The sequence below is a fragment of the Phyllobates terribilis genome, unplaced genomic scaffold (assembly GCF_046119375.1).
Source record: "Phyllobates terribilis strain yellow unplaced genomic scaffold, ASM4611937v1 Scaffold_1__5_contigs__length_1240528914, whole genome shotgun sequence".
Taxonomy (NCBI): domain Eukaryota; kingdom Metazoa; phylum Chordata; class Amphibia; order Anura; family Dendrobatidae; genus Phyllobates; species Phyllobates terribilis.
The window spans coordinates 920,767,396-920,791,577 of record NW_027362761.1 but is presented as its reverse complement, the minus strand read 5'-3'; the positions used below and the strand labels follow the sequence as shown (position 1 = coordinate 920,791,577).

Here is a 24,182-nt window from a genome sequence, read left to right as displayed (position 1 = left end):
CTTCAGAAGCACACCAGTTCTCTGCCTTCTGGCTTTTTGGCTGCACGAGGCAGTGCACTCCCGAAGATTGACAGCTTGGACCAGTGGCATGTTCACACTACTCATCCGAACGAAGCACTCTCTCGTGCTACTATCGTAGGCAGCTTTGCCTCTAGGACTAGAGCTGGCTGGATCCATGACAGCACAGAGCATGCAAGCAGGGTTTCTCCTTTCTTACATAGTCCGAGGTCAGATACCAGGAGGGCCAAGACAAAGTCGTTGTCAGGTCACAGTCCCGGGTCAAATGCCAGGAGGGTATGTGAAGACAAGGGAGTAAGATAAACGGAGTCAGAGGCCAAGTCCGGGGTCAGGTACCTGAAGTCCGAGAGCGTCAAGAGCAGAAGGGATAATCCACATGATCAGTCATGACAAATCCTAGGTCCGGGAACAGGATCAGATAATAAGACACAATCAGACAGAGCTAAGCAGACTCCAGACTAGGCTAAGATACAACTGGCACTGGACTGCTCTCAGCTAGCCAGCTAAATAGCTAGCAAATCACCAAGCTTGGGAGGCACCTGGGGAAATGCGGCAGGCTAGGCCACGTTGAACAGCAGGGCTGTCAATCAAAAATGCTGCCAGCCCAACACGCTCCAGCATCAGATTGGATGACTGGACTGTCATTCACAACCCTGACAGTCCAGCACACTCCAGATCCCATAGGGCGGCTGAGCTGTCACTCACAGCGGTCCTAGGCCACAGTAGAGATGAAATCGTGAGATGTACACTATAAAATTAAAAATCCCTCCATTCTTAAGTATAGAGGATTTTTAATAAGAAGTTAATTGCAAAGTTGTTTGTTTTTATCCATTTAAGAACTTGAGACAATCCTCTTAAATTAACATGGTGGTAAGGTGAACTGCTCGCTCTGGGACAATGAATACATACCTTAAGAACACTCCCACTCCCTCCACTTCCTTCTGAGCCTCCTGAGCCTTCAGATTCTCGTCTTCCAACTTTTCGGGTTAAGTCTGGAGTTGAATGGAATCCAACACTAGCGGTTTCCCCTAAACCTTCACTTCCATTATCAGATCCTCCACTACTTCGAGTAGGACTTAGTCTACGAGTTTTTAGAGAAGCCTGGGAATCGGGAATTAGACTCTTCTTACTTAATGTCTGATTGGTTTTCTTGGGAGTTTGAAGTTTATTTATTATAACAGAATTAACAACACTGTGGAACTTGTCCCGTGCAGAAGGAAGGAACCAGTCGGCACATGATAAGCATGGGTTTGGGGACGCATTCAGCCTTTCTTCTATACTTGTGTCCAGCATTTCCAGTTGAAGAAGACATGCTTTCAGCTGATCTACATATATGTAGTCAGGCCCAGGATTTCCTACTGCTTTAGATGTGCAGCCGCCAGCCTCTAATAGTGTGCATAGCATGAAGTGTTTCTGCCAAAGAGAATCGGGAGTTAAAAACCTCTAAAATACTAACAAGAATCCCTTATGTACAGTACATGATCGTTCATACAGGAATATTTTATGAAAGATGAAAAATCATTTACTCTAACTTTTTTCACATCACATTAAAATCATATTAACTAAATCGTTGATCAATCTCTTATCTCTAGAAATGTAGTACCCATAACCATCCTTGAACTTCAGCCTAATGAATTTTAAACATCTTTAGCTACATAGTCTATTGGTATCAATCTGTTAAAATTGGCTGTAAGCTACAAAGTATCTAAATCAATAGTAAGAAAATGAATATTACTTCACACAAATACATAGCAAAGTGAGCCACAAAAAGAAAAAAGCTAGGATCCAACAGATACGACGGAGAAATGCTTACCAGGCCTACAATGAGAAGGAAGTACCGGGCCTCAGGCTGACTGTATTCATCCCTGCTTAGTGAGACATACTTTTCTCTATGATGACAGGGGTACACCTCCCGCCACACTACAAGCTGTCCAATCCGCTGTGATGCCAACGACAACAAGTAATAATGTCGGCAATAGAGGGCAAGATCAATCAGATCTTCCTTGGGCAAGTGATTGGCAACCAAATAACCCTGAAAAGAAATTAAAAATAACTTATCTAAAGAAATAGAAAAAAAAAAGGAAAAACATTCACAGTACAGTAATACAATCTCTTCTACAAATTTAGTAGATGGTCTGTGCACAATCCCCCTCCCCACATGTCCATAGGTTAATCAGCTTGATTTTGTTAAAAGCAATAGCAGCTCACAGTAGCCTCTAACGATCCCATGCTTAGTTATCCATACTATATCAGATAATGTAGCCCCTAACGATCCCATGCTTAGTTATCCATACTATATCAGATAATGTAGCCCCTAACGATCCCATGCTTAGTTATCCATACTATATCAGATAATGTAGCCCCTAACGATCCCATGCTTAGTTATCCATACTATATCAGATAAGTAGCCCCTAACAATCCCATGCTTAGTTATCCATACTATATCAGATAATGTAGCCCCTAACGATCCCATGCTTAGTTATCCATACTATATCAGATAAGGTAGCCCCTAACGATATCAGATAATGTAGCCCCTAACGATCCCATGCTTAGTTATCCATACTATATCAGATAAGGTAGCCCCTAAAGATCCCATGCTTAGTTATCCATACTGTATCAGATAACTAAGCATGGGATTGTTAGGGGCTACATTATCTGTGACAGTGTGGATAACTAAGCATGGGATGGTTACGGGCTACATTATCTGATATAGTATTGATAACTAAGCAAGGGATCGTTAGGGGCTACATTATCTGATATAGTATGGATAACTAAGCATGGGATCGTTAGGGGCTACATTATTTGACAATTATCCATACTGTATCAGATAATGTGGCCCCTAATGATCCCATGCTTAGTTATCCGTACTGTATTAGATCATGACTGACCAGACTCGCTGTCCCAGGACTTGTACCTAATATACCTTGTAAAACAAGCAAGTTCCCAGAATCATGTACAAGCGTCTCATCTCATAGTAATCTTCAGACTGCAATGGTAGAAAACATCCACAGCTGGTTATACATGGTAGAAACATAGGATTCAATAAATTGTCTATATGAAAAACACAATAAGTGATAGTACAAGTGTAAAAGTGGAAGTGGATTACTACACATGCTGGTAAATCATTTCACCATATGTTTTTTTCCCCATTGTCCTCAACAATAAAAAAAAAAAAAATCAGCTACTGTAATAAACAAATTAACTGTATTTTTCCGACTATAGGACGCACCTCACTGTAAGACACCCCACGTTGAGACAGCTGGAAAAAAAAAAAATATATATATTTTTCCTACCAATTAAAACTTCCCTACTGGTGTAAAGTGGAGGAGTCAATATCACTAACTTTAGTGCAGTAGAGTAGAATAGGAAGTAATTGATCTATTGTTTGTGTTTCTCTGAAGCATGTGTATCAAATATATATATATATATATATATATATATATATATATATATATATATATATATATATATATATATATATATATATATATATATATATATATATATATATATATATATATATATACACATATATATATATATATACACACACACACACAGTACAGACCAAAAGTTAGGACACACCTTCTCATTTAAAGATTTTTCTGTATTTTCATGACTATGAAAATTGTACATTCACACTGAAGGCATCAAAACTATGAATTAACACATGTGGAATTATATACTGAACAAAAAAGTGTGAAACAACTGAAAATATGTCTTATATTCTAGGTTCTTCAAAGTAGCCACCTTTTGCTTTGATGACTGCTTTGCACACTCTTGGCATTCTCTTGATGAGCTTTAAGAGGTAGTCACCGGAAATGGTTTTCACTTCACAGGTGTGCCCTGTCAGGTTTAATAAGTGGGATTTCTTGCCTTATAAATGGGGTTGGGACCATCAGTTGTGTTGTGCAGAAGTCAGGTGGATACACAGCTGATAGTCCTACTGAATAGACTGTTAGCTGCTTTTTTCTTGCCATAATACAAATTCTTAGTAAAGAAAAACGAGTGGCCATCATTACTTTAAGAAATGAAGGTCAGTCAGTCCGAAAAATTGGGCAAACTTTGAAAGTGTCCCCAAGTGCAGTTGCAAAAACCATCAAGCGCTACAAAGAAACTGGCTCACATGAGGACCAGCCCAGGAAAGGAAGACCACGAGTCACCTCTGCTTCTGAGGATAAGTTTATCCGAGTCACCAGCCTCAGAAATCGCAGGTTAACAGCAGCTCAGATTAGAGACTAGGTCATATGCCACACAGAGTTCTAGCAGCAGACACATCTCTACAACAACTGTTAAGAGGATACTTTGTGCAGCAGGCCTTCATGGTAAAATAGCTGCTAGGAAACCACTGCTAAGGACAGGCAACAAGCAGAAGAAACTTGTTTGGGCTAAAGAACACAAGGAATGGACCCATTAGACCAGTGGAAATCTGTGCTTTGGTCTGATGAGTCCAAATTTGAGATCTTTGGTTCCAACTACCGTGTCTTTGTGCAACGCAGAAAAGGTGAACGGATGGACTCTACATGCCTGGTTCCCACCGTGAAGCATGGAGGAGGAGGTGTGATGGTGCTTTGCTGGAGACACTGTTGGGGATTTATTCAAAATTGAAGGCATACTGAACCAGCATGGCTACCACAGCATCTTGCAGCGGCATGCTATTCCATCCGGTTTGCGTTTAGTTGGACCATCATTTATTTTTTAACAGGACAATGACCCCAAACACACCTCCAGGCTGTGTAAGGGCTATTTGACCAAGGAGGAGAGTGTTTGGGTGCTACGCCAGATGACCTGGCCTCCACAGTCACCAGACCTGAACCCAATCGAGATGGTTTGGGGTGAGCTGGACCGCAGAGTGAAGGCAAAAAGGCCAACAAGTGCTAAGCATCTCTGGGAACTCCTTCAAGATTGTTGGAAGACCATTTCCGGTGACTACCTCTTGAAGCTCATCAAGAGAAGGCCAAGAGTGTGCAAAGCAGTCATCAAAGCAAAAGGTGGCTACTTTGAAGAACCTAGAATATAAGACATATTTTCAGTTGTTTCACACTTTTTTGTTAAGTATATAATTCCACATGTGTTAATTCATAGATTTGATGCCTTCAGTGTGAATGTACAATTTTCATAGTCAAGAAAATACAGAAAAATCTTTAAATGAGAAGGTGTGTCCAAACTTTTGGTCTGTACTAATTATATATATATATATAAAGAAAGCGCAGCAGCACTCCATTATGGCCAAGATACATAAAGACAATAAAACCATTTACCGTATATTCCGGCGTATAAGACGACCTGGTGTATAAGACGACCCCCCTACTTTCCTGTTAAAATATAGAGTTTAGGATATATTCACCGTATAAGACTACCCCTTTTCCAACGCATACCAAACACCGGTAAAAATTAAAAAAAAACAGATTTGAATTTAACATGGTCCTTTTTTAATTTAAATTCTTATGACATGCAGGTATATAGCAGGAAAACTGTCACTCATAAACATATTAAAATAGGGGGGACCCCACGTCATTTTTTGGGGGGGTCCCCCATTCTAATAGCTAGTAAAGGCTAGGTATTCAGCTGGGGGCTGATATTAGTAGCCTGGGAAGCTCCGTGGGTATTACCCCCTTCCCAGACTTCAAACATCTGCCCCAGCCGTCTGCTTAACCTCCGCTAGAGACTATAATGATGGTGGATCCCACGCCAATTTTCTTTTTAAAAAATCCTTTATTTTAACACTAAATGACAATTGAGGGGTTAATAAAGATGCAGTCCCTAAATTATTATTAATTTTGTAATTAATTTTTCCGAAAAATGTTGACGTGGGCTTCGCCATATTTTTGTGTCCAGCCAGGTACAGCAGGCAGGAACGGGCTGCCCCCAACCACCAGCTGCCTATTTGTACCTGGCCGGACACAACAATATAGGGAAGCCCTTTTTTTTTTAATTATTTCATGAAATAATTAAAAAAAAAAAAGACGTGGGGCTTCGCCCTATTTTTGTGTCCAGCCAGGTACAACTAGGCAGCTGGGGGCTGGAATCTGCAGCGCAGGGAGACCCAAGCTTTCTGGGCCCCCCCCGCTGCAAATTGCAGTCCGCAGCCACCCCGGAAAATGGCGCGTTCATAGAAGCGCCATCTTCTGGCGCTGTACCCAACTCATCCAGGGCCCTGGTGCGGTGGCTCACTGGGTAATAAAGGGGTTAGGGCCAGCTTGGCATTATCAGCTGGCCCTAAGCCCGAAATTCATGGGGTCACGCCAATATTAGACATGACCACCATGAATTTCTAGTAAAGTAATTAAAAAAAACACAACACCCAGAATAAAGTCCTTTAATTGAAATAAAGACACAATTTTTTAATGTTCTAAATTAAACCATACTTACCATCACGCCCATTCCAGCTGAAGCCAACGATCTCCTGCAATAAAAGTAAAATAATAAAGCAACCTCATCCTTACCTTTCCATGGTTCCCAGGACCGGTCCAGCTCTGCTACATTCACATGACAGGCTGGACCGCAGCAGAACGCTGCCGTTCAGCTTGCCATGCGGCAGACACTGAGAAGCGCAGGCATGCTTGTGCTCCTCAGTGTCTGACTGTGACGGCATCCAGATGAGCCGAGATCATGTCCAATGAACTCGGCTCACCTCATGCACGTCACTGACAGCGTGGGAAAATTCTCCTGCTCCCCGCATGCGCAGTAGAAGTTTCCCACGCTGTCAGTGACGGACGTCCAGGAGGTGAGCTGAGTTCATTGTCGGCTCATCTGGATGCCGTCACAGCCAGACACTGCAGAGCGCAAGCATGCCTGCGCTTCTCAGTGTCTGCGGGATGAGAGGCTGGATGGCAGCGTTCTGCTGCGGTCCAGCCAGTCATCTCTATGTAGCAGAGCTGGACCGGTCCTGGGAGCCATGGAAAGGTAAGGATGAGGTTGGTTTATTATTTTTCTTTTATTGCAGGAGATCGTTGGCTTCAGCTGGAATGGGCGTGACGGTAAGTATGGTTTAATTTAGAACAATAAAGATTTGTGTCTTTATTTCAATTAAAGGACTTTATTCTGGGTGTTTGTGTTTTTTTTAACTTTGACTATGGGGTTAGTAATGGGGGTGTCTTATAGACGCCTCTCCATTACTAACCTGGGCTTGATGTCAGCTGGCATTATAAGCTGACATCAACCCCAGCCCTATTACCCCACTGCCACCGCACCAGGGCAGCGTGGAAGAGCGAGGCTAAGTGCCAGAATTGGCGCATCCTATGGATGCGCCATTTCTGGGGCGGCTGACGGCTGGTGTTTCTAGCCTGGGAGGGGGCCAATATTCATGGCTCCCTTCCTGGGCTATTAATATCAGCCCCCAGCTGTCTGCCTAGCCTTTGCTAGCTATTAAATTAGGGGGGACCCCACGTCATTTTTTTGGGGGGGTCCCCCATTTTAATAGCTAGTAAAGACTAGGTATTCAGCTGGGGGCTGATATTAGTAGCCTGGGAAGCTCCGTGGGTATTACCCCCTTCCCAGGCTTCAAACATCTGCCCCAGCCGTCTGCTTAACCTCCGCTAGAGCCTAAAATTAAGGGGAACCCCACGCCAATTTTTTTAATAATAAATCCTTTATTTTAATACTAAATGACAAGTACAGTAACCAACACTATCACTGTACTTCATATATATGTGACTGACATGTTTCTATCTATCTAATCTATGTGTGAAGCTCTATTCTGTCTGTTATAAATTGTCGGGTACAGATGCTGAATTGCCGGCCGGCTTTTTTAAAGAGACGGTGCATGAAAACACTATTATTTGTTTTAATAAATCCTTTACACTAAATGACAAGTACAGTAAGCAATACTGTCACTGTACTTCATATATATGTGACTGACATGTTTCTATCTATCTAATCTATGTGTGAAGCTCTATTCTTTCTATTCTAAATTGTCGGGTGCCGGCTTATGCCGCTGCTGAATTGCCGGCTTTTCATATATTGTCACAGAAGTGATGCGAACTTCCCTGCTCCGGACACAGCGCAGCGCTTCTGTGACAAGTGAAAGCTGTCAGCACAGAAGCCCTGCGCTGTGTCCGGAGCTGGGAATACGCAGCGATGTGTCCGTTTCAGCACAGAAGCGCTGACTGTCTGGACCTACCGCCGCCGTATTTTAACTCCCTCCACCTTATATTAACTCCGACATGGCAGGGATACGGCCACGGCAGCTTATTAACACCCCCAGAGTATCCCCGCATGTCAATTTCTGAAAGTTTAAAAGCATTACCGGCGTATAAGACGACCCCAGACTAGACAGAAGATTTTTCAGTCTTCAAAAGTCGTCTTATACGCCGGAATATACGGTAATTTAAACTGTGTTATTACTCAATAAGCTTTACTTACAAAAAATGGAGGTTCTTAGCGCATAAATTGGCCAACTCAGGTGTGCCCATCAACAGCTGCAAGGTGACCTCCCATCTGATGGGTACTACTCTGCCTACATGCCTCTCTTGGGCTACAAGCCTATAACTCTGGACAGAACATGTCACTTCTGGCCTAAAACACCTACAATTTAAATGGGCTGGTAGAATAGAATATACATCACCTGCTGGTTAAATGGGGGGAGTGCAAGGTCAAACAGGAGGCAGTTCCCACTTCCTATAGTAATATGTCAAAAAAACTGACCAGCACATCCCAAATGTGAACAGGTGCAGTTTTAGCCCAGAAGTGACATGTTTTATCCAGAGTTATAGGCTTGTAGCCCAAGAGAGGCTTGTAGGCAGAGTAGTACCCATCAGATGGGAGGTCACCTTGCAGCGGTTGATGGGCACACATGAATTGGCCAATTTATGCGCTAAGAACCTCCATTTTTTGTAAGTAAAGCTTATTGAGTAATAACACAGTTTAAATTAAATGGTTTTATTGTCTTTATGTACCTTGGCCATAATGGAGTGCTGTTGCGCTTTCTTTTTATATATCTTATGCAGTTTCTGCAGCTTGCACCTGTTCACATTTGGGATGTGCTGGTCAGTTTTTTTGACATATAGATATATATAGATATAGATATCTATATCTATATCTATATATATATTATAAATACACACAAGGACATAAAACACACACACCCCACTGCTGCATGGACAGTGCACACTCAGCTCTGCCTCATGCACTTTTGCTTACATACACAGAGCTGTGCTACGTGCACATTTGCTTACATACACACAGAGCTGTGCTACGTGCACATTTACATACATCTACAACACAGCTGCATGTACATATACATATAGCACTACTATATTCACATTTATATATACATAGAGCTCTGCTACATGCATAAGGTCCTATATGGCAGATATGTGCCACCGAAGTGGTTGGCCTCGGTATAATAAAATCTGTACCAGTAACGCTAGGTTACTGAGCGGGTTAATTTGACTGGATTTTGGGTCCAGGATTTAGGAGCAACCTAAGAGTCTGGGTGTGAAAGGTTGTTCCCATAATCCAGCCCGGGTCTTACCGACCTAATAAGAGCTGCTGGCTTAGCTCAGCAGTATGGAGCTGAACAGAGGTGTGTGTCTGGTGAACGCATTTAAACTTCTTCAGCTGATACTGCCTGGAATGCAGAGATTGGTGAGGCTGTTACATTGTTTCATTGCGCTTGAAGAAAGGACTGTTTGTTATTCATTTGTACTGGAGAAAAGCTGTTTTAGCTTTGGAGCTGTAAAGTTTATGATGGAAAATAAACTTTATACTGAAACCCTACAATACATACAGTACAGCTCTGCTACAAGCAGGGCTGTGGAGTCTGTAAGCCAAATCTCTGACTCAGACTCCACAGCACGGCCTCACTACTGAGCGTGTACATAAAGTGCAGCACAGATTCATCTCAACTAAAAGCCGAGATCCTTAGATCAGGAATAGAACAGACGTTTATAGGACATTTCATAAGTTTCCCAAATTCTTATGAAAACATTTACAGCACATACTGCATTGTACTGCTGCACCCAATTTATTATATATTTTAGGAGTCTGAGTCGGTCCATTTTATACCAACTCCACCAAAATGGACACCGACTCAGACTCCACAGTCCTGGCTACAAGCACATTTACATACATACACACACTATACATTTCCCACATCTTGCAGTTCCGTCCAGGCATGTGACTGATCACATCACCTGAAAGGTCCTGGTCAGGTGAAAGGTCGTTCAGTAGCGTGGTATGTGCAACCTCCATGCAGGTCTGGTATCTTCCTCTCCTACCCTGCACCAATCACATAGATCAGTGTGGGACTGGAGAAGAAAGAGCAGTTCTGTCAGGGATCGAGAAGGACGGTGTCAGCGTTCTCCTCCATCAAAGAAAGCTATAATTTTTCTTGCTAAAAAAGTGCTTTTTGTAGTCTGAAAAATAAGTTACTTCATTGTGAACCTTACTTAACCTTGGTTCATCATGCCAGTGCCTAGTATTCATCCCATTGTAGCTTCATAACACCACAATCTAAAGCACTTACTAGTTCTGCAAAATCAAGCGCCTCCAAATCACTCAGTACTGTATCAATCTCCGTCTGAAAGATTAAAATGACACAAACTAAACTTTAATATGGTGATACAATAAATACATTCCAGACTGTTACATTGGCTTCTGAGACAACTGGATATGACTGGCTGATGTAAAGACAGAAGGAAACACTGCAGGCATTGCCTTGTCCACATCCCCCAGGAGCACCAAGTCCACCCAAATTAGGAAAAAAAAATAAAGAGGATGCTGTTCACAAAAAATCATGTCCAACCAACGAGAGCTGGGTCTCTCCTTCTGACTGGCCATATAACGCCGACATGGGGTAATGTGTTAGTATATGCACCATAAAAACAGCAAATACAAGAAAAGTGAAGGCATGTTTTTATTTTCTGCAGATATTTCTGGAGCCATGTTAGGCACAAGACACATGATTGATACAGAAACTTACCAGGCAAAACATGAGACAAACGAAACGGCACAAAGACCTGTCCTGACGGAACCACAGGTACAGATCTTACTTTTCTTAATCATATAGACAAAGGCGACATGTGTTACAGATGTCCCATCAGTTGTATATTTTACCACTGAGTTTAATGGTTTTCTACAAAAGTGGAAGATTATTCAGTAAATTGGGTCTCCCAACACAATTACAGTTCAGCTTGGAAACTAATATTGCAAATTGTCCGCGTTGCTTGGGTCAGAAGAATAAGAGATTAGTTGCTCTGGTGTCTCCTAGAAACATTATCCTCTGACCTGAAGGCCTCTATATTCACAGAATTAGGACTGAACAATCTCTAGTTTCTTAGAAAGTTATTACTTTCCATTTCAGTTCCCGACACTGAACCCCCGCACAATAAACTTTGACTTAAATGTACATTAAAGTATCTATGGAGATGATAAAAACAGCTGAGCGACTCTGTATAGTCCTGGTCGGTATTGTTACATACTTCTCAGTACATGGAGCGAGACAATCACAGCTATTTGCACATGCCTGTGCCTGTCTGTTGAGCTGTATGACTTATACGAGTGCACGCTTCATACTCACACATATGTGTATGCATTATCTGACAGCTGTGGGAACGTCCACCTAGCGAGATGCCGCAGTAACAATAATACCTGAAGTGCATATGATGCAGAGCTAAATACATTAAAAAGGGGTATCCACTTCATTTCAATAGTAAGTCAACTCCCTTTTCTGTCTATCGGTTGTAACACATAAGGGGGCTGGCTTAGCTACTGAAATGAATCAGTCAATCATCCCTGGTCTCACCTCACTGTATTAAAATAAAAATGTACAGGCAAATATAAGGAACTTTGTAATATATCTAAAATCAGCTTTCTTCCCTACTTATGAGACTCATCCTCTTGAACCTGTCATCCACTTTCAAAGGCAGCTCAAATCATTATTGCTCAGACAAGACAAACTGCAGGCATCATGTCATACAGCTCATTGTACTCTATGAAGAGGGGAGTGTGGAGGAGAAGTGAGGATCAGGGAGAAGAAAAAGGCAGAAGGACACAAACATCCTGCAGAGCTCTCTAATAACTCTGTTACCTCACATCAGAGCTTTATTCAGAACAAGACAGCTCAGCACTGCTGTATGATTTCTTCCATGCTGCTGCTTGTCTGTGTGCTAAAAAGGAATGAAGAGCAGGAATTCCTCTGAGTGTACAGTGCAGGACAGATAGGACAGATCACAGAGTTTGCACAGGGGAAAACTGGTGAAAAATGCAGGATACAAGTCCTATAATGATCAGTTATACGGTTATTCCTCATGTACACACAGAACAGTTTATTCTGAAAAGTTACTTGAATTACCCTTTAATCTAAACAAAATTGAAGCTGCTGGGACCATGCTGATGTTTGGAGATTGGGGCACCTTCCTTAAGCGGATGCCTTGTGTGGCCATACAGTATATTCCATGGTGGCATTCCATCCTGGCTCAGATGGGGTCTTATGAAGGAGCCACCATCCATTTTGTTCATTATGTATTATTAGGGCATATAGAGACGAATTGTTGTTTTTGCTGGTTGCTTTGGCGTTAGACCTGTCCAAGCTGATTTCCACTGTCTTATGTAGTCTACATTGGCTACTGTCCCACAGCACATCACTGAAGTTACAAACTAGGTGGTTTGGATGAACAATATGCCAACACTTCCCATAATGGACTGAAACCCACTGATTGCACTGCTAACAACTCTTCAGTGACTTCTGAAAATCATATGTCATTGCATGCAGTACCTACAACATACATCCACCTCCTCCATCTGGAGACATGTGTTCGATATTACTTGTAACACAGGAGCCTCTACTATCTGCTACACAGGCCTGCCATTTTCACATCAGTGAAAGGTGATTTTAATTAAAGCAGGACTACGCCTGCCCTTAAATCTGTAGGTTTTGCGCCTAGAGGTATTATAGGTTAGGGTCCCATCAAAGGGGTACGTCTTGTTGGGGCTGGTGGGCTCTCAAGGATTGGCCAATTTGTGCACCAAGTACCTTCATTTTTAAGAGCATTTTCTATAGCAGTAATGTAGTTCCAATTTCATATATTTAATGTTTGCATTGTAAGGTGGCAGCTGAACAGGACTTGGATTGGAGGTATGGGTCACTGAGGTGCCAAACTTTGGTGATGTAGGACCCGGAGAAGCAGGCTCCAGCACGTATAGTACTGAGAGTTTTTTTAATGGGCCTGGAATTTGGGTCTTAGGAACGGCCATAGAGCTGGGTGGGACTGGCCATTCCCTTACTCTAGTTCCAAGATTTGGAACGGGCTATTTAAAGGCAGTTCAGCTGCCTCATTCAAGTCTCTGGGAGTGGAGGTGGAAACACCTCTGTTGATGTTGGTCAGATCCTGACAAGCTGTGCGTGTGTCTGAATCAGTGAGCCCGTACCTCTAAGTAGACTATTTACTTTTAGGTTATCCCTTTGTGCTGGAAAAGGCTGTTTTGTTAACCTGGACGGTTTATGGACATTTAATAAACAGCACATTTGTTTTGAACCAAAGAACTGAATCCTTGTGTGTGCACCAGCATCTACCAGAGAGCTGATCCCTTACAGCATATAACAGTACTTCAGAGTGCAACTGTAACTGGTTTTATTGAATAGTTGTGACGGCTTGCACCTGTTCACACTTGCCTTGTTCTGTTTGGAGGTGCTGGTCAGTTTTTTGATATTTTTACATCAGTGTCCATAAAGGCAATTCAAATTTAGTCTTTATGAAGGGGTTCAACCAAATAATACTAATGTGTGATTATACTGGAATACAAGTGTTATAGCCATTACTAATTAACCTCAATGGTTTAACTCTAAAGAAATGGAAGGCTTAGCACAGAGCAACACCTTGGGTGCCAAAATATTTTTTCCGTGCTGACCGTGAGAAGATTGGGGCCTATTTTCTGCAAGTTGATGAACTTCTGCACAATGCACATTTATCCTTCAATACAAACTAAGTGACTCTGGTTACACGGCCAGCTAAAATGAAAGCGGATTATTCTTTGCCTCCAAGGAGCCAAAATAGCATGGATTCCTTCCAGTACCCATCCACCACAACCACCCCATAGCTTTAATTAAGATCTTAAACTTCCAAGAGACTAAAAAGCAATCTGGGTGTAGGGCTAAACGAGTGACTACAGCTTAACTGTACATGACATACATGAAGCAGCTCCGTTCCTAGTAGAACTCCTGGAGGAAATGCATCAAGCTACCAGACGACAAGCGAAGGGGCCAAGCAGATTTCACTACATGCGAACATATAACCAGTGGGGTCTGGCAGCGGAGTGCAGCAGACTGGTTTCTATTTACTACCTGAAGACCCATGTATTTATCACACCTTTCTGCCAAGACTGGGCTCTACTCACCTGGAATGTGCGCTTCAATGCATCTGTAGGATGAATAGATGGTCTACCTTTTATGCCTACCTTCCTTTTCAACCCCTTCCAGTGGCAGCCATGGTTTTGTTTTTGTGCTTTTGTCCCCCCCTTTCAATAGTTATAACTTTTTTGTTTATCTTTTCTGTAACTATAGCCATATGAGGGCTAACTTTTGTGGAACAAGTTGGTTGTAGTTTTGAATAACATTCAATTTATCATAAAAAAAAATGAAACATTTGAAAATGAAAAAAATCTCCATAAATTTTGCAGATTCCCTTATGCTGCCAAAAAACGATCTGATTCATAGAGGCATGGACTCCACAAGACTTCTGAAGAAGTCTAGTGGTCTTTGGCAACAAGACTAATCAGTAGACCCTATAAAGTCGAGGTCAGGCCTCTCTAATTCAGATGCTCTTCAATGAGCCTTGGACTCCCGTGACTCTTTGGCCAGTTCTCCGGGTGTTCTTCCTAGAACCACTTTTCATGGGGACTAAACACTGTGTACCACCAACAGCCAAAACACTGGTAGTTTTGCAGATACACTGGTCCAGTTGTCTAACCTCTAGGTTCTCACCTGGTGGTAACTATACCTCAGGTAGTACATGCCATATATCTATGGGATACTTGCACTGTGAATGAACCATGCTCTTTATCAACAGCACAGAGTAAGATCATAGAGTAGGTAGGTATTCTGATGTCATATTTGGGTCAGGGTGTAGCTGGCTTAAAAGGCTTTGGCTGATAAATATACGTTCTCATCTACTCACAGAACTTTTTGATTGGTGGGGGTCCAACCGCTATGAACGGCACTGATCGGCATAATTGGGTACTTTTATACCCATTAGAATGAAGCAGCAGTGGGCATGCTTGACCGATGCTTTATTATACCCCTATATGGCTGCCATGCATTGAACTCAGCATTTTCTAGAAGACCCATAAAGAATGAATTGAGTGGTGGTCGGGAACCCCTGTCAAGAATAAAAATTCCCGGTTCTGGCGATTAATGAGAGTCCCAGCAGTCGGACCTCCACAAACCGGGAAGTTATCACCTGTCCTGTGGAAAGGAGATAGAGGTATTGTCCAGTGAAAATAAGTTAAGCATGCTGAGCAATATTATAGCCATCACAGAATTAGGGGACCTTGTCAAATTTGCTGATGTTCCTTACGCCCATTTTTCCAGCTTCCAACACATTAAATTTAAGAACTGACTGGTCATTTTCTGCCTAATATAGTCCACCCCTTGACATTGTAACGGAATAAGCAATGTTATTCATTTCCCCCTCATACTTCTAATTGGTATTTTTTTTTTATAATTTGTAACACAATGCCGGTTTTATTACAGGAAATAACAGTCATAAGATAGTATAGGGGAACTATGGGAAATTCATTAATGCACCACTCCAGCATGTTTTATTTATTTTACTGCTAGTGTGGTGTCACTAATCCAAATTCCCTGCCCCTAGTATTATACTTACCAGACGCTGTCTTCATCTGCTATCTGCGCCGCTCTGGTTGGTCTCCAGCAGTTACTAACCCCTGGGTTTGAGGTCAGTGGCAATAAAACAGCTGACAGCAACCCCAACCCTATTACCCCACTTGCAACTGCACCAGGCCAAGTGGGAACAGTGAGGCTAAGCGCCAGAGTTGATGCATCTTATTGATGCGCCATTCCTGGGGCAGATGAGGGCTCAGGTTATTGGCCTGGTAGGGGGGCCAATATCCATGACCCCTTCCCTGGCTATTAATATCAGCCCACAGCTGTATGTTTAGCCTTTACTGGTTAGAATTTAATGTACACTGCAGGTGCTGACTACAATTCCCATCATTGTCGCCTGGCTGCGCTGATTTCAGAAGACAATGATGTGAGCTTCCTCCAGCACCTGGCACCTGAGAACAGCGCAAACTGTGTTGGATGTTCTCAGGCACCAGTATGAGTCATACTGATGCGGCACATGGATACCACACGTATGAAACACGCGGACATCTCCGGTACTCGTTTTTCCAGTACCGGAAATATCAGGATGTGTGAAAGAGCCCTTACACAGCAGGGGCACATTTATAAGATTCTCAGCTCAGGAACATTTTTTTGAACAAATCCAACTGTGGAACTTATTTTTATTCCAGTATCTAGTGATTAAAATCAACTTTGTTGGTGCAACCACCTCTTTAAATCATCCTTACTATGGAATATTTTCCAATAAAAATTAAAGAAGAGATACCTTGATATCTTCAGGTAAGGACAGCCATCGCACTCCTGGAAGGTTGTCAGTTAATTGGGAGCTACTGGCATCATAGGACTCTGGCCCCGGACTTGCCTTTGCACGTAACATGGACAGCCTCACTGTTCGCTGGAAAAACAGGCTAAAGAAATGATCAAGATGAGGCACATTTTCCGCTTGACAGAAAGCCCTGTAACACAAAAGTGGAGCCCAAATCAAAGAAATGTACACAATACTCTGCTTGAAAGGGAAACGTCATGATGAAAAATCCATTTGGACGTACATCATATAGCATGCACAAAAACACTGTGGGAGGGACCCCGAGAACGGCTTGGCGACTACACACAACCTCAGCATGACAATGTGCTCCTGCTCCTCACATCACATACCCACAAAGGACTTGGTTACACTTACCTATCCAAGGACTGGTACAAGAACTTTAATGTTCTAACTACATTGGCCATCATGTTCTTAAGATGCAAAAGTGAAATTCTAACAAAACAAACAAAAAAAAAGTTTAGAAGTAAAAATGTATTCTTATGAGCAGTTTTACAGCAGTTTTACATAGTGAACTTCCCTTAAAAAGACTACTGTCATCACATTTATGGTTCACCATCTGAGAGCAACATAGATTAGGGGCAGAGATTCATCCTGAGCACTATGCAGTTAATGAGAGGTTAAATATGCTTGCAACCATTCTAGGCGAAACCAAGATTCACTCACAACGTATCATATAATGTATACTTTACCACGGAAAAGCCATAGTTATCAGTGGAAAAACCACATTACCCATAAATCATAGTTCTAAGTATTACAAGATGTCTCCTCACCTCTCAACTGGAAGAGAAATCAGGAATAAATGTTCAGACTCTTTCCAGTAGGACACGTGGACCAACTTCTGGTTCAAAACAAGAGAAGTGCTAAAAAAATAAATAAATCAAATATATATACATAAAAAAAACAAATGAAAAGAGTAGAAATGCGCCCTGATAAGAGCTATAGGATTCCTTCCTACAACTGTGGATTGTGTGTATATATAGTGGTCTCTAAGGACGGCCACCAGACGTTGCAGACCACAACGCTTCATAAATCTAATAATTGGTTGTGAAGCCCCAAAATGTCACCCAAGATAACAAAACAAATAAAGTAAGTCCTTCCATAAAAGTCAGAAAGCTGGTGGAAGCCGGAATAATTTTCTATGTAGAAACAGAAGTTTTTTCACAGTCTGCAATGTACCAGGGAATAATGGAATCACCATCATTTGATGTCCAGGGATGCGATGCAATACAGTACTGCACCAGAGGGAGGCGCTACTGATCAGCATTATTGAGGTTTTATACTAAAGTGTCCATGCTGACTGGATTGATCATATCAGTTGTTGAAAATATTCTCCCGACTGCATATAAGTGGCTTTCAATTTTCATTTAAGCAAAAACATTGATCCCGGGTTCATGCTGATTACAATACTTGGGAGCCATGATGGGTTTTTTTTCCTTCTAATATGGGGCAATTGATCTCAGCGTCATAGGGTTTTTATGCCTTCCTATGGACCAACAGAGTCAATTATAGGTGTGACTTGATGGACCAGTGTCTTTTTTCAACAATATCAATTAACTATTCCACACACCACAAAAGATGGAGTACAGCCAGTCCCATACTGTAGGTTTGTAGCTTCTCTATATTATTTTCTTATGTCCCAAGAGAACATGTAAATAGTAGAAACCCCACCAGTAAATATGAGCTGTGGATGAATCCCTCCACTGGTGAAATGGTAAGAATCACTATGCACACAGTGCAATTAAGGTCAAACAGAGCGTGGCGGTGCAGCGGCCTACTGAGATGCCTCTTCGTGGCAACTATGGAAGATCTTAGGAACGCATAGAGTCCCTAATCATACACCTCCTAAATCTGGACACAATGCACTGCACATCAGCATCATTGTACTTTATTATACCTCATTCACATGCCAATCTGAAGCAGAAGGAAATCCTGACTGTGTGAAAGGGGCCTGACTGTACAGTAATTTTTCTGGTTTAGTCACACAGTGAGGATCACCATCTATCCCAGACATGGAAAATAGATTCAGCGAATTTCAATACTCATCTGAAGAAGCCAGTTTAAAGGGGTTGCCCGGGCAAAATCAAACTTTGCCCAGGGGATGAGGTATGTAAGAAATAGCTGAATCTGGCATAATCACTTCCAGCACCCACATGGATCCACAACATGCCGCTCTGTGGTCTGCGCTGAGATAGCAGGCAGGGTTGTCACCGTTCCATCAGCTACTGGACTACAGCAGCCTGCGATTGGTGACTTTGAGTAGCACGTCATCATAAAAAATCCGATGATGCATTGCTCAAGTCACCAGACCACTGCAGACAATCACAGGCAGCCGGTGGAATGATGACATCACCACTCATTGTCTCTGTGACGTCTATGAAGCAGTCTGCGCTGGATCCAGGTGGGTACCGAGTGTGAACAAATTTGTTATTTATTTTTTACATATCCAGTCCACTGGGCAGTTCTAATTTGCCCAGACTACCTATATAAGGACTTGTATGCGCTGGTATTAGTTAATATTTAGAGAAAACTGCTTTAATGATCTAAGACCCGACAGATATATGGAGATATGGTTACCATTACCTAACAATACAGGCTCCTGTTACATTTTGCAGCATATCACTTAGTGTTAGAAATAATCCTCGGATACTTTTCAGCTTCTGCGAGGCTTCTGACACCGGATACTGGTAGACAATTTCCTGCTATTAAATGAAGATTAGTTAGCACATTTTCAGCCATACCACACGGCTACAATGCACAAGGACACCTGAGTAATTTCCTCACTTACAACATAGCACAAGAAAGTATCCCCAGGCAAAGATTCCTGGCCCATGCAGTGGTGGTCAAAAGTTTTGAGACTGACAAATTCTGGGGGGCTGAAATTGTAGGCCCTTGGCCAGAAAACCCCCCAGATCCTAATCCTTTCTGGCCCAGATGCTGGTATCCAGCATGCTAGAGGGAAATGCAGAAGTCTTGAAAAATAAGTGACAACACTGTAAATATTGAGTCTTTGCATAAACTTGATGTATTTCTCAATACAAGTATAGAAACTTATGAAATGCCTATAATTGTATTTCAGTATAGCATAGAAACATCTGATTAAAAGATCTAAAATCACTCAAGCAGCAAAACTTTGTGAAAACCAAAATTTGTGTCAGTCTCAAAACTTTTGGCCACGACTGTATGTATGAGACCTGCTGGCAGAAGAGGAGATTGAACACTTTGTATCATCTGTTTCCCCAATAAAAAGGGGATGGAAAGATAGCCATTTGTCAACGTCTATGTCTATCCCAGGCGTTTGGACAAGGGGATAGCCCTTAAACATTTATTTTGCTTAAAAGGGGTATTCCCATCTCCAAGATCCTATCCCAACATGTAGTAGGTGTAATAATGATAATATTAGCAAATACCTCCAATTAGAAATGTAGTATAGTTTTTCTGATTCTCTTTGTCTCTTTCCTCATGTGCAGGCATTGCAGGACCTTCGGTATCCATGGTTACGACCACCGATATACTGACAGTTAGCTAGTTGCTAGTAGTCATAACCATGGATTCCTAAGGTCCTGCAATGCCTGCACATGAGGAAAGAAACATAGTGAATTAGAAAAACTATACTAAATTTCTAATTAGAGGTATTTGCTATTATTATTATTATTATTATTATTACTACTACACCCACTACATATTGGGATAGGATTTTGGAGATGGGAATACCTCTTTAAGTCTTAAATACATTTCAGCGTGTTGAATTTGTTTCAATGCACAAAAATGCTTGTACCTGGTCTAACAAAGGCACACTAACACTGAAGCCCATTTAAAAACTTTTATCACATAACATTATAAAAGTTCTGATATTTTTCTGACGTATGCCAATATGACTCCTCCGGGCAGACACAGACTATTGATCAGGCCATATATAATCGTTGACTTCCAGCTCCTTTCTCCGTTTTATGCCCTTGCATCTTATAGTTATAGACACCTATAGAAAACATTTTTATTTTATTTCAGATGTTATGCATGTCTTATTTTATAAAAATAAACCTTCAATTTGCAGACCGCATATGACTGTATTTCTTCAAGTGTCTCCAAGGGTATTGATGTGGCCTGGACCAAAATAGTAAAGATTCAAAGCAGATTTTCCCACTTCAAAGGCATTGCCTTCACCACTGGATAATCCCTATAGTCCACTCTGTGTGCTCAGCATATTCCCCGACTTTACCAAACTACTGAAGTGAAAAATTAAAACAACAACCCAATGAGTGGCACATGTTCTTCTTCAAGAAGCGAAGTTTCCATTCCCCACAATATGGGATTTGGTAGCAGTAAGGTTTTGATTGCTGTCAGTGCTGATAGCATGTGTGGTAGTACATCATGTGGGGAATAAGAAAACGCCAGTGTCATTTATCACAGCGCTGGAGACCCTTATTTGTAGAGGGACAGCCGCAGACTGTGAGCTGGTAGCATACATAATGGTGGATGTACGCCCAGGTCATAAACACGTGTGAACAACGCCTTACCTGGCCTAGCAGTGTTAGATAAGACACCTATGTGTGACAGTTAGTCCCTTATGGCAGCATTTTCCTACTGGCCCTAAGCACAAGACATGGGGAGAAATTCCTCACGACCATATAACTGAGCAGATTTACAGCCCCGTGATCTGGGAGCCATATTATTAACCAGCTTTTCAAGGAACCAAATTAGTCAGTAATATTAAAAGCATTTAAAGGATTGTATCATTCTCTCCTTCAGGAGCGTACCACCCCCCTGCCTCTCGGCTTCTAGGTTGAAAGGGTCCGGTGTACTCCTGATGATTGACAGTGCGGACCAGTATAATTGTTGCACTACTGGCCCGAACTGTGCTCTCTACGATACTGCAAGCAAAGGCTCCATCAGAGAAGCGAAGGGGCACTGAAGCTGGCCAGATTCAGCAGACTTCAGGGCTGCGCTTACAAAATCTATAGAAAAGACCTTGTAAGCATTGCACTTCTTGCCTAGGAAACCAGCTACCTCTGATAAACTGTGTTAGGTGGCCGGTAACTTTGGCAATGAGCAGTAAACTATTAACTAAAAATCTGTCCTTTCATGAGGACGAAGAGTATTTTTTAATAAAAGGTAATTCATAAAGTTGGTTGTATTTATAAGCACTTTTCAATTTTACTTCACTAAGAAGATGAGATAACACCTTTTAAAACATTTATATATAACATGTAATAAGATCTCACATTGACTAACAAACTTCAGAAGATCACGCTCTGCCTTCAGTAAGATTTTCCGTGATTCTGTTTCTTTATTCTATAAAATGGGGAAGGTAAAAATAATAAACTTGGCTAGACTCGCTCAGCAATGCTTCAGCCCTCGGGCTTTGACAGGCAGCAGCGGTCACGTCACGGCTAGACTCAGCAGTCATATGCCATCTACATCAACATGTCTGCTAAGCCCAGCGGTTGGCAGCAATGGTCACTTACAGTGTAGTAGTCATGCAACTGCTGCAGCCGGTCATCAAAAGACCTATTTTTCCAAAACTACTCCAGCTATTCTCAATAAGTGAAAAAAAAATCCCAGGAAATCTTAACATTAAAAAAAATATTTAAAAACAACAAAAATAGTCGTAAAAAAAGTCTGCTAAATTGTGGAAAAAAAACGAATATAAGACTGGTGCAAAGGTTCTCTGTCCCACAAAGGAGACGGTTAAAGCCGATTCTTCTAATCTAATTTAATTAGGCCTCTGAATTTCAGCTCAGCGAAACAGTCCGTTACATCAGACCCTCAAGCTTTATATAAAACAAAAAGAAAATAAAAAAAAAGGAAGGAAGCACAAAAGATACATGATCTCAAGGAAAATGCCAGAAACAGGTCGCTAGGCAACAAAGAGAGAATAAGATGTAATAGGGAGTTAGAAGTACGCCGAATCTACAAGCACCTTAAGTTATAATGTACTGGAGCTGGCCATCCTTAAGGGTACACTACACTACAGGGAAGAAGACAGCGACTGGAGAAGATTTACAAGATGCTCCAGATTTCTGGTGAACTTGAGACCCAAACTTGGCATATCTGCCAGGGCCCATTTTGTTGGAAGTTGTCCGTCAGCAGGTATGACCATATAAAAGCTGGCTTTAAGGTGGTTGATACTGGCACTGTAGGTTTATCAGATCACACATGGCTATTGGGCTGTCCGTGCGCAGGGATGAGCTCTGGCTGTTATAACTATAAACCCCCCATACCCATCAGACTTATCAGCCAAACCCACCGATAATGATGGGTTTGGCCAACACTAACATCTGGGAGCCCTACGGACAACTGATTGTTGGGGAGAGTTATTGATCTGGCACGTCGGATATCAGATCCTTTGGCTTTCCCTGAGATAAGATGCAGCTACACACATCTGGCAGAGACTCTCCCATACAGAACACAGGAGCGCTCGGCCGAGCGAGCACTCCTGTGTATAGGAGAGACGATGGCTGAACGATCGGCTGACAGCCATCTAATGTGTTTGGACGGAAGCTACCCCTGCTTTGGCTAAGCGGATGGCACTCATCGTGCCAGTTGTGGAGATCCTGTACATATGTGCCCTTTTAGTGCACGAACAATAAGCTCCCAGCAGCGAGCACCGGCCGCACTAAATGACTGGGTATGACCCACTGTATCTGCAACCATTCAGCCAAGGCATAAAATAGAATTAGTCTTACCAGTAATTCGGTTTCTAAGACCCTCCACGACAGCACACCTGGAGATTGCCTCCCCGTCCTAATTAGGGACAGGAAACACAAGAGGTTAAAATAGCCCCTCCTCTATACTATCCCCAGTGTTTTCAAAGGACCACACAAGATGAATGCTTCAAAAATATTTATTAACACTAAAGGAGTTTCTCATATAAATCAAGAAAGGGTGGGAATAACTCGTGCTGTTGTGGAGGGTCTTAGAAACCGAATTACGGGCAAGACTAATTCTATTTTCTCCAATCCCCTCCACGACAGCACACATGGAGCAATACCAAAGAATGAATTTTAGGGAGGGACAACCGCCAGAAGGACTTTCCTTCCAAATGCTAGGTCTCTATTTGACATTACATCCAATCTATAATGTTTAGCAATGGTATGGACGGATGACCATGTAGCTGCCCTGCAAATCTACTCGACGGATGCGCTTGCCTTTTCAGCCCAGGAGACAGACATGGCTCCGGTGGAATGAGCTTTCAAGGATTCTGGAGGAAGTAAATCTTGATTTTTGTATGCCTCGCAAATCGCTTTTTTAATCTAATTTGCCAGCGTGTTTTTAGAGATTTTCTTCCCTTTGCTGGGGCCTCCATATTGTACAAATAGACTGAGTCCTGGAGAAAGGATCACAGCCTGACTTAAGTAGAAGATGATAGTCCTCCTAACATCCAGCGAGTGGAACTCCTCTTCCCTGCTATTTGATGGATTCTGACAAAAGGATGGAAAGATTATAAGCTGAGACATATGGAATTCAGATGAGACTTTGGGAAGAAATGAAGGCTCCAACTGGAGGATGATTTTGTCTTCCAGAACTCGAAAGTAAGGC

At 42.1% G+C, this 24,182-nt stretch overlaps 1 protein-coding gene across 4 annotated transcripts in view; it reads right to left on the bottom strand.

The window, feature by feature from the left end:
• The window catches only part of INTU (inturned planar cell polarity protein), an 88,507-nt gene that overhangs the window by 8,706 nt on the left and 55,619 nt on the right, over positions 1-24,182 (bottom strand). For 2 of the 4 annotated variants that reach the window (XM_073641517.1, XM_073641502.1), the window contains exons 5-12: positions 19,227-19,345; positions 17,417-17,506; positions 17,001-17,078; positions 16,587-16,776; positions 10,487-10,540; positions 2,942-3,004; positions 1,832-2,050; positions 928-1,431 (exon numbers count right to left, since the gene is read on the bottom strand). In XM_073641517.1, the coding sequence (XP_073497618.1) occupies positions 928-1,431; positions 1,832-2,050; positions 2,942-3,004; positions 10,487-10,540; positions 16,587-16,776; positions 17,001-17,078; positions 17,417-17,506; positions 19,227-19,345 (1,317 nt within the window). The remainder of the gene's footprint in view (positions 1-927; positions 1,432-1,831; positions 2,051-2,941; positions 3,005-10,486; positions 10,541-16,586; positions 16,777-17,000; positions 17,079-17,416; positions 17,507-19,226; positions 19,346-24,182) is intronic. The other 2 variants (XM_073641508.1, XM_073641525.1) reach the window with 2 other exon arrangements.